General features: G+C 50.4%; 1 protein-coding gene across 1 annotated transcript; it reads right to left on the reverse strand.

Moving 5' to 3' along the window:
• Positions 1-18: 18 nt before the first annotated feature.
• LOC113746550 (flocculation protein FLO11-like) lies at positions 19-2966 on the reverse strand. Its single transcript, XM_027282634.1, has 2 exons — positions 2622-2966; positions 19-2514 (listed from the first exon to the last, which is right to left on the reverse strand). The coding sequence occupies exons 1-2, from the start codon at positions 2964-2966 to the stop codon at positions 775-777; spliced, it is 2085 nt and encodes a 694-aa protein (XP_027138435.1). The 3' UTR covers positions 19-774.
• Positions 2967-11915: the final 8949 nt, after the last annotated feature.

Genomic DNA, 11915 nt, shown 5'->3' on the forward strand with positions numbered 1-11915 from the left:
ATTTGATCTTCTACTGTCTTCACAGAGCCAGATAAGAAGATGGAGCTCAAAACCTGATCAGGGAACCAGACAAACAAAGATTGTCTGTGTCGACATGACCTAGTCTGTGGACAGCAGAGCTTTGCTGTCATGGTTCAACATTTCACTGGTGAACCTTTAAACAGAGTTGATGATTTTGTATTGTATTTTGTAAACAACATCCAGAGATTCATCAGAGGAGTGTCTACAAAATAAACCACATCCTTCCTGTTCTGTTCATTGTCTTACAACCTTTAAAATGACCACTGAGCCCACAGAGGACCTGGTTTAGAACCACTTTAGTGATGAAACCCTGAAAAACAGACCCAGATCTTTTAGTACAAAGTATATTATAAGAGCTCTCTGTGCTGCAGAGTTCCACTGTTCATCAGAAATCCTACGTGCAGACTGAAACCAACAGTAAATCTGACAAACACGGATCGAGTTTGTGGATGACAAAAATGTCTAAATATCATCTGGTCAACAGTGGAGGTCCACAACAACAGTCCACCTTCAGATTCACTCTTGTTTTGTCCATTTCGGGGTCTTTGTGGATCAGTAAAAGATTGCGTGCCATGCAGGGCGAGACATAGACCATCTCTGTACTGGATCCACAGGAATGAACCTGAAACCTCAGACTAAGACAGAACAAGCTTCACTAAACATCAAACCGGACCTTTGAACAGATGGTCAGTGTTTTAAAAGTCAAGTCAAAATACTGGCTCTGTGAGCAGTTCTGATGAAACCTGTGAGCTGCTACTCAAAGTTATAATCATACTCAAAGTTCAGACAGGACATGTTGGAGGGGAGGCCCAGGGTTTCAGAGGTGATCTCCATCAGCTGAGGGTCCCCCTCACTGAGTGCACCATCCTCTGGCTGCAAACCAGAGCCAGGATCTGACACGTCCACCTCCTTCGGTTCTGAAGCTGCCGAGTCAGAATCTCCTGAAGCCGGCTCAGGTTCTGGCTCGGACTGGCTTTGCTGCTGCTGCTGCCGGGTCTGATATCTGGTTTGGGATCTGGTTTGTCGGACAGGTGTGGGGGCAGGAGGGACTCTCTTTGTCGGAAATGGCTTGCCTCTAGTTTTGGGGCCCGGTTTGGGTTCAGGTTCTGCGACAGAATGTGTTTCTGGATGGGCCGAGGGTTCCGTTTCAGACTGGAGTTCTGTTTGGATTTGAGGGGTCAGTTTGGGCTGGTACCGAATTTGATTTGGTTCCAGCTCGGCAGTCTCAGATTGTGGAGTGAATTGAGACTCTGATTTAGAAGTCATGGACTCGTTTTGGGCTACACTCTGAGCCTCAGACTGGGATGGTGGATAGGATAGGGGCTCGGTGTCCTGCTTTGGTTCAGTTTCAGACTGTGGCTCTGTTTGGATTTGAGTAGTCAGTGTGGGCTTGACAGGCTTGGATTGTGTGATGAGTTGGGACTCAGATTTCAGAGTGGAGGACTGGTTTTGGGGTACACTCTGAGCCTCAGACTGGGATGGTGGATAGGATAGGGGCTCGGTGTCCTGCTTTGGTTCAGTTTCAGACTGTGCCTCTGTTTGGATTTGAGTAGTCAGTTTGAGCTGGGACTGAGTTTGACATGTTGGTTTCAACATGGATTGTGTGATGAGTTGGGACTCAGATTTCAGAGTGGAGGACTGGTTTTGGGGTACACTCTGAGGCTCAGACCGGGATGGGTGATTTAGTTTTGGTTGTGTTGTTTCTGAAGTTGTTTTGGATGGAGTCAGCAACAGCTCAGGTGTTGGAGCTGCGGTAGACTGCAAAGACCAAACAGAGGCGATCTGAATGTCTGATTCTGGGTTGGTTTGGGGACTCTGGGATTTATTTGACTGTAGTTGTGGAGATGTACAGACCATAGTTGGAGGTTGAGACTGGGTAAAAGGCTGTTGCTGAGCATGTGGTTTTTGAGCTTGCGGGGTAGGAAGATGACTTTTGTTGGTGGCACTTCCATCAGCTTTGGCGTCTGTTGTTGGTTTGGTGATGGAGGAGGCGCCTGATTGGCCAACGCTGCTGTAGAAGATGTGAAATAATTGCTGGGCTTTGGCTGCAGCCAGGTTACTCTTAACTTTTTCAGATTTCTGAGATCCGTCACCCATAGTCGTGAAAGGTGGAGGCTTGACGAACACCGTACGGGTTTGCTCACTTTCCGGGACGCCGGGAGCTGCCACATCAGACACTATCTTTATCATTGCCGGTTTAGCCGCAGATGGAGCAGGTTTAGGGTGGGCCGGTTTCACCTCAAATGGTGCAGGTCTCAAGACTGGTGGCAGAGGTTTAGCCTCAGGTGGCTTCGCCTCAATTGGTGCAAGCTGAGACACTTTTGGCGCAGGTCTGACTTCCAGTGGTGCAGGTTGAGACACTGGTGGTGGGGCTTTAGCCTCAGAGGGCTCTACTCTAGCAACCACAAGTCCAGACATAGTTTCTACTGGCCAAGGTCTACCGGTTGGTGGCTGAGGTTTAGCTTCCAGCAGTGTGTTCTGAGCATTTAGAGCCTTTGTGAGAGGATCAGGGAATATCGGTGCATCTTTTGAAGGACATTCAAGTACAGCTGTGTTTTGAGGTCTGATGGAGAGGAAGGTATTCAGAGGTGCAGGTTTACCATCATGGTTGCTTTCCTCAGGACTGCAGCAGGTGCAGGGAGGTTGGGCCGGATCCTTCCCCGGTTAGCGCTGTTAGATCCCCAGGGAGGAGGCACGTTCTGCTGGCCCCCAAGCTTCTGGGCAATCTCCTTGGCAACAGCCAGAGATTTAGCAAAAGAGTCCTCCGCAGAGACTGGATTCTGCTTCACAGCCGCTTCATCCTCCTTGATGAACTCTGCGGCCACTTTTGCCGCCTCCTTTGCCAGAACGTTCTCCTTCTTTTTCCATGTGAACTTTGCAAATGAAGTGGTCACAGGTGGTGTTTTGCTGGCTTCCTGGCTCTGCTTGCGGAGCTTAGCCCTCATGGCGGGACTGGGTCCACAGAGGATTTGGGGCGTGTCGTAGGACTTTGGCGGAGGTTCAAGCTTGCTGACCTCTGGTTTCCCTGCTGGTTTATCTGGGTCAGCTTTTTTTAAAAGCTCCTCTCAGCCTTAAGTTTCCCTTCATCTCGCTCTCGGTCATATTTGGATCTGAAATCTGAATATTTACTGTATTTTACTTGTCCTCATCTTCTCTCTGTCCGTATTTGGACCGGTCGTCATATCGGTCCCCTTCACCCCTGTGATAGCGGTACCGACATTCTTCTTCTCTACTATATTTGTATCTGTCGTCCTCATCTCCTCTGCCGTATTTAGCCCTCTCTTCTTCCTCTCTGCTGTACCGGTATTTCTCATCCTTCTTGCTGTAAGAAGGCTTCTCCTCTTTTACACTTTTGGTGTCTTTACCATCTCCTCTTTGTAATCGACTTAAACTGTGCTCCTCTTCCTTCTTAAATTGAGATCTCCCTCCTTCTGGATGTCCTCTTCTTTTTTTTTCTCCTTGTCTTTTTTCTCCTTTTTGTGTTTGGACTTTTCTCCTGTTTTGTTTACCTCTCGTCGTCCTCATGTTGGCGTTCTTTCCACTTGTCTCTGAACAGTCCTGCCTGCCGGTCCAGGTTTCCCCTGTTCATACATGGGGTTCTCGTATATTTGTTTCTGGTGAAGGAGGCATAAAACAGAAAGACAGAGAGATGTCAGGCAAAAGTTGTTGATGTGTTTTCCTCAAACAAACCAACCTTTAAACTTCAGATCATTAAAACATTTCCAATTACTGGACTACGTTCTGTTTGCGGTCTGAACTGCATTGGATCCAATCAGATCATTCAAATGTACAATACTTGTACTTTCAACTAGAGCCTGGTCATATTGGACTGACTTGACATCTAGTTTGAATAATGCTGCTTTAAATCATGATATATACAATGGTCGAGGTCTGAGCTGTGATGACCATCAAAAAGTCCAAAAGAGGTCAACATGATGAAGTTATAAAGGAAAACCAAACATTGACTCAGCGGTTCATCCCCTCATTAAATACCTTGTATTCTCATTGTGAGCAGTGTGGTGACGTGCTCTTCTGCACAAATGGCATCTCCATAAAACTCTTTACATAGCAGGCAGAAGAATCCTCTGACGGGCAGCAAGAACTCCGAACCTGCAGCAAAACACACACGATATATTTTAATCCCACAGGTGGCGAAAAATAAACTGTCAATCAGTTTACCTGATGGACGGTTTCATTTCCAGGACCTGTCTGGACAGGAGAGGGTTAGAGGAGAACATTTTACGAGGAAATATTTTAAAAAATAGATGATGTATAGTTCAGTGTTCTTTGTTCAGAGCAGTAACCGATGGAAAAGTGCGAACTTCTCAGTGACACCAGGGTACTACAGGAAATGTACTAAAAACAGGATGGACACACGTGATGAGAAGTTAAAGCACTTTCCAAAGGTTACTGCGGTATGTTACATTCCAGGCCTCATTTGTAGATGGCTCATGAAAAACAAATGAATTGACATCAGGAGTGTGGACAGGAGTTTCCTCTGGGATCCACGAGCCTTTGTCACTTCGTTAGCAATGTTTTCATTAGAGGCAGAGATCACCACACGAGCTCCACCTAGAAGAGAACGCCTAACAAAATTCAGGACTCAGACAGAGATCATTCAAGGGATTATATACTAGGATCAACACTTGGCAAAGACAGCGTCATGACGACTTTTCAGAAATGAGATGTGCAGTACGAGTACCTTGGCTGGTTTGGTCAGCTTCTCTTCTGACGAAGCGTTCTTGGAGGTTTTGGTGGGAGTAAAAGCCCAGGCCGGTCGTACGGGTTCAGAGTCTGTGAAGAGAAACCAAAAATTAAATGTAAAGGAACAAACAAGTAAAGGACTGTACAGGTGTGAATATCAAACCAACTCCTTTTTTAAAACAAAGACATAGTCTTGTACAGCTGACAGACAGGAAATGACAAAAAAAAAAATATGAAAAACTCTTACAAACCTTTCGATGTGTTTTGCTGTGCAAGTGCGTGAAAAAATCAAACATGGAACCAGAGGTGACGTTACAGTTTTTGCACCACTGGTTTCCTGCGTCATAGTATTACAACGGCTCCGGGGGGAGGTGGAGCCGGGGAGCTGTGGAGGGCTTGTCCGAGACACTGTTGACGGCGGCGGGGCCTCTGGTCTGAGGAAACAAAGATGGAGGAGAGTCAACATGGTGGTGGAATGGACAGATTCACTCAGACAAAAACATTCAAGTTCATCTTTAAAACTCGACTGAAGATTTAAAAGTTCCTTACCTTCAATGAATTCCAGCCTCGAAGATTTAATCGAACAATTTTGAGAATCCAGCAGTCGCTTTTTTACGGACAGTAACTTCTAACGCTTTAAACGTTTAATTTCCCATCAGAAAGAAACAAATGAACGTACATTTGTTTTTTTACAACCTTGCAAATGCCGTTCATATTTAAAAAGGTGAAACTCACAGTTTAAGAACTTTACAAAGATGCACTCAACTTTCTATCATGATCACTGAAGCTGTAAAGACAAAAGTCTAATTCTGAGCTGTCCAAGTTCAAGCTGACAGGACACGATCAGACAATGTGTCAAGTAAAGTTTATGATATTTAACTTTCTCTGGAAGCTGAACTCTTTAGAACTGAATGTGATGAGAACACTCCGCCCAGGGTCGACAAAACAAAAACAGACCCGTCTGTCTCCAACACAGAGTTATAACAGCCCCCGCCTTCATCTGACTTTATTTCAGAGTTACTATATTTCTGGAAATCACAGCTGTTGTCTTGTATTTTTAGCTGTGCAGCCTCCACACACTGTCGGACTTTGGTTCTATTTTGAAGGAAACATTAAGTGTTCAAACACCCCTTCCTGTCAGAGAGAAGAGCTGAAGGTACATTTGTGTTGACTGTTCAGTGAACAGTGACGCCTGTTTCAGCTGATTCTGAGCTAACAAAAAACACAAACTAACAAGTCAAATGTATCAAAGTCAAAGCAGCTAACAACAGAAATAAGCTTCATTACAGGTTAGTAAATGAAGACAATCATCAGTTCACAGCTTTAATATTTAGCCCTGTTTTCATCAGAAATCAGACCTGATACCTGCGACTTCTTTAACTTATTCTTTTCACAAATTTACATACATTTTACTGAGAAACTGAAGAGCTTCGTTAGTAAAATAGAAAAAGTAATGAGCCCAGCTATGATGACCTGTATGTATTTCCGTGTTTACCTCCTCTGCAGGTGTTTGTACCTTGATCATGGAGCTGCCGGCGGCCTGACGGCCATCAGGATCCTCTCCGCATCCTTTTCTTCTTCTCGATGGCGATGGCAGTTCGTCCTCCTGTTCCTTAGCCACTTGTTGGTCCTGCGGGGCCGGGCTGATGGGCCAGGCCGAGGATGAGCGCCACCTTGTCGATCTCGTTGCGTTTCTTCTCGGCGGTCTCATGCTCTTGCGCAGGTTGGAGATCTGAGTCATGACCTCCTCTTCAGGTGGCTGATCTCCTGCAGCAGAGGGTCTTTGTGGCCTCCCTTCTCCCGGCGCTTCTTCCTCAGAGCTCGCCTAAAAACAACAAACATGTCATAAAACACACTGGGTCTGTGGATTCTGAGGACGTTCAAGATATGCGTCTCCGGCTCTGTTTCATACAGTCGATGATCTGAACCAACACGCTCAAGAAGAAAGGCTGTTATACTCAGCTCACAAAGACCTCAGCATGACCTCCACTCTGTCCGAGGTGACACCAACGACTCACATGAAGAGCGGAGTCAACAGCCACAGGTGACCTCGACAGCCCACACCTTAACCCTGACCCTAACATAGAGCTCTTGTGTGAGCTCACCTTGTTTGCTTCCTGAGCCTCCCAGCTCCTTCATCAGATATTCTTTCTCTTCATCCTGATCTCTCTCTCCTGCTCAGCGTTTCTCCTCTCCTCCAGAACCTGAACACACAGACAAACAGTCAGGTGGACTAATCTGATGACACCTGGTTTACCTTCATTCCCTCATCAGTGGTGGTTGGTCACAGCAAGGTGTTTGTGACGTGTTGGCTTCGTGCCTGAAGGTGTGAATGAAGGTCAAACCTTTTGTTTTTGACTCTCGTTGTTTGCCCTCAGACACTCTCCTGTCATTGTTGCCGACTTTTCCCTTCTCAGCGTCCCGAACACACTCTTCACCAAACCTGAGGACACCAACAATGACATCATCAAACACCCTCTTTCATCTCTTGTTTATTCTCTCTAATTAAATCGAAGCTCAAAAGGCCTCAGAGGGTGGAATATTCCTTTAATGACATCACCTGATCACACGTGACCTTTGACCCCGGTCAGGGGGCGCTTTGTGTAGGGCTGTTTGTTAGGGCAGTGTTGGGGGGAACTCGTCGTCCAGTCTGGGGGGCATGGTCACATTGGGGGGGCGGGTACATGGGTGGCCACTGCTGGTGCGTGAGGGAAGTTAGTTTCCATACTGGCTGTAACCTGGTGGGGGAGGGTGGGGGGCATCATGCCATGGACCTGCAAGGGGGGGTAGGTGGGTATGGGCATGGCAGGAGCAGGAGAAGCGTGGAGACGAGGGTTTTGGTGTGGTGGTGGTGGCGGCTCTTTGTGGCGGTGGCGGTGGCGCTGTGTCGTTTGGCTCGATGCGTGACTCTTTTATGTCTCTGTCTTTGTGAGGTCTGGGTGGAGCTGAGCTCTTCCTGTGGCGGCTGTTGTCACTGCTCCTGCTGCCCCCCCCCGCGGCTGCGACTCCTGCTGCTGCTGCTGGAGCTGGAGCTGCCGCTGTGGCTCGCCTCCTGCGGCCCCGGCTTCGGCGCTGCCGTCCGAGCTCCCGGAGGAGTACCGTCTGCAGCGTGTGGGCGTCTTCGGAGGCGGCTTGTTTTTCCATGAAGCCTCTCTTTGGTCCGGGCGGCCATCTTGCTGATCTCGGTCACACCCAAGTCCAGGCCGATGGTCTTCAACAGGTCCTGGATCTTCTCATACTCTCCAGCGCCTGGCGCTCGCTCTCCTCCAGCGGTTCCATCCCAGGCATATAGGCGGGGTTCGACATCTGGACCGTGATGTTCTGGTCGGGGCTGATCGTGGGCTGGCTCACGTACCTCATGTCCACCTCCCCCATGATGGGAGTGGCCTGAAGGCGAGGCGAGGCCCCCAGTGGGAGGCCATACGCCTGAGCGATGGCGGCTTTCTGCGGCGGGTAGTCTCCGTACAGCGCCTCCTCCGTCACGTCTCCGTACAGATCCAGGCCATGGTGTCGGATAGGCTCGGACGCTGGTGGAGGTTTGGGTCCTCCGAGTCTCCGTACAGGAACTCCTCTTCATCTTCGATGTCGTCCACCATCTTCTCCAGAGCCTTGGCCCCCGTGGCCTGCCCCCCAGCAGGTTGAGGATCTCTTTGATCTCGGCGTCGAGGTTGGCGCGTTGAGCCATCTGCGGGTCAGTGCGCAGCTCTGACAGCATGGAGGCCACCCTGTGCGGCCCATGCCTTTAACAGCCAGCAGCAGCTGGTCGGCATCCGGCAAATGTTGGACCTTCTGGACTCTGGGAGAGTCTGAGCTCTGAAACACAGAAACAAAACAGCCTCTGAGCACAGATCCTCTGCCGACAGGTCACATGACGAGCTTTGATTTCAAAGGAACAACATGTGTAATGTTTACAGTATTAAATCATCAGAGATGAAACATGATGAAATGACAACAACACTGCAGTCAGCATGTCTCTGTATGTTCATGGGGCGTGTTGAGTCCTACCCTGAGTGATGGTGAGTCCTCGGAGTCATTGGCGTTCTCAGGATAGACTTGGTTGGCAGACTCAACATCCTCCACTCTTTCCTGCGTCCGAGCCATCTGCAGCTCTTTGAACCCTTTCCTGGTTTTCTCTGTGCTGTCATCTCCGCTGTGGCTGCTGGAGCTCGAGCTGCTGCTCACGCTGCGACTCCTCGGCCGGCTTTTACTGCGCCCACGGCTCGCCGCTTTGCTGTAGCTCCGCCCTCTGGATCTGGATCTGGACCTGCTGTGGAGCCGACTCCTGCTCCGTCCGCGGCTCTTGGCCCGGCTGCGGTCGGGCTGTGACTCCTGCTGCGTCCGCGGCTCTTGGCCCGGCTCCGGTCGGACTGGGACTCCTGCTCCGTCCGGGCTCTTGGCCCGGCTCCGGTCGGGCTGTGACTCCTGCTGCGTCCGCGGCTCTTGGCCCGGCGGCGTCGGACTGGACTCCTGCTCCGTCCGGCGCTCTTGGCCCGGCTCCGGTCGGGACTGTGACTCCTGCTCCGTCCGCGGCTCTTGGCCCGGCTGGTCGGGACGGTGACTCCTGCGTCCGTCCGCGGCTCTTGCCCGGCTGGGTCGGGACTGCGACTCTGCTGCGGGCCTGGCTCTTACTCCTGGCCTGGCTCTTACTCCGTCCCCGACTCTTGGCCTGGCTCCCGTCCGGACTTGGTTCTCGACTTCGGCTGTGAGGTCGGCCACAGCTTCGGCTCCGCTCTGGTCGAGAAGGGTGGTCTCTGTATGGAAACAGGGTCTTTAACTGGACTGGACGGATCAGCACCAAGTTTAGACTCTCGTGATTCCCTTCATGTTTATTTACTTAACCGTGAAACTCATGAAAACAATAAATATTAATAAGGCCATTATGAATATTAATGAGCACCTGTCATGATGGCGTAAGGGGCAGACCCAGGCGGTCCAATCAGCTCGTTGCCGACGGTGATGACCAGGTTGTGGTCCAGGGGAACGCCCACGAGGTGCAGAGACCTCTGCAACAATAGAAAACAAATCAGCTCAACAGTCGTCACACATGTCAACACACCTGAACACCCCTGACCAGACTGAACACCCCTGACCCAGACTGAACACACCTGACCCAGACTGAACACACTGACCCAGACGAACACCCTGACCGACGACACACCTGACCAGACTGAACACACCTGACCCAGACTGAACACACCTGACCCAGACTGAACACACCTGACCAGACTGAACACACCTGACCCAGACTGAACACACCCTGACCCAGACTGACACACCTGAACACACTGACCCAGCTGAACACCCTGACCCAGACTGAACACACCTGAACACACCCCTGACCCAGACTGAACACACCTGACCCAGACTGAACACCCTGAACACAACCTGACCCAGACTGAACAACCTGACCCAGACGAAACCTGACCCAGCTGAACACCTGACCAGACTGACACACCTGAACACACCTGACCCAGACTGAACACACCTGACCCGACTGACACACCTGACCCAACTGAACACCCTGACCAGACTGAACACACCTGATCCGACTGAACACACCTGATACAGACTGAACACACCGACCCAGACTGAACCTGACACCCTGACCCAGACTGAACACCCCTGATCCGACTGAACACACCTGACCCAGACTGAACACACCTGAACACCCTGCCCAGACGAACACACTGATCCAGACGAACACCTGAACACCCCTGACCCAGACTGAAAACACCCCGGACCCAGACTGAACACACCTGACCCAGACTGAACACACCTGACCAGACGGAACACACATGATCCGACTGAACACCCGACCCAGACTGACACACCTGACCCAGACTGAACACACCTGACCCAGACTGAAACACACTGATCCAGACTGAACACCCCTGACCCAGACTGAAAACACCTGATCCAGACTGAACACCCCTGACCCAGACTAACAACCTGATCCAGACTGAAACACCCTGATCCAGACTGAACACCTACACTGCACACCTGACCCAGACTGAACACACCTGAACACACCTGACCCAGACTGAACACACCTGACCCGACTGAACACACCGACCAATGAACACACCTGATCCAGACTGAACACACCTGACCCAGACTGAACACACCTGATCCAGACTAACACACCTGACCCAGACTGAAACACCTGATCCAGACTGAACACACCTGATCCAGACTGAAACACACCTGACCCAGACTGAACACACCTGACCCGACTGAACACACTGATCCAGACTGAACACACCTGACCAGACTGAACACACCTGAACACCCCTGACCCAGACTGAACACCCGACCCAGACGAACACACCTGACCCAGACTGAACACACGACCCAGACTGAACACACTGACCGACAACACACCGACCCAGACGACACACCTGACCCAGACTGAACACACCTGACCCAGACTGAAACACACCTGATCCAGACTGAACACACCCTGACCCAGACTGAACACACCGGATCCAGACTGAACACCCTGACCCAGACTGAAACACAACTGATCCAGACTGAACACACCTGATCCAGACTGAACACACCTGATCCAGACTGAACACACCTGACCCAGACTGAACCACGACCTGAACACACTGACCCAGACTGAACACACCTGACCCAGACTGAACACACCTGACCAGACTGACACACATGATCCAGACTGAACACACTGACCAGACTGAACACACCTGATCCGACGAACACACCTGACCAGACTGAACACCCTGACCCAGACTGAACACACCTGACCCGACTGAACACACCTGATCCAGACTGAACACACCTGTACCCAGACTGAACACACCACACCTTTATGAGTTTTGGAGGTTCTGGATTACAACAGATCTTTGGTGGGTCCGTCCAACTGAAAGCTCCATGGACATGAAAACCACCTGAAGGTCCATGAACTGGACAGATGTGTGACGGATCACAGAACCGAGCCTCTGTTTGGACCACCGCAAAGAACCGAGCCTCTGCAGCCGAACACTGATTTACAGCCGGTTCGTGATGCTAGCTGACGTCAGCTCAGCACGGTGTGTTTCCGTTAATGACCGGAAAATGCTAGCTGACGTCAGCTCAGCACGGTGTGTTTCCGTTAATGACCGTAAAAGGACTGATGACGAAGTGAGGCTTGGGCGATTGAAGTTACCGGAAGTTGGCCTGATGTTTGG

The sequence above is a fragment of the Larimichthys crocea genome, chromosome X (genome assembly GCF_000972845.2).
Source record: "Larimichthys crocea isolate SSNF chromosome X, L_crocea_2.0, whole genome shotgun sequence".
In the NCBI taxonomy this organism is placed as follows: Eukaryota; Metazoa; Chordata; class Actinopteri; family Sciaenidae; genus Larimichthys; species Larimichthys crocea.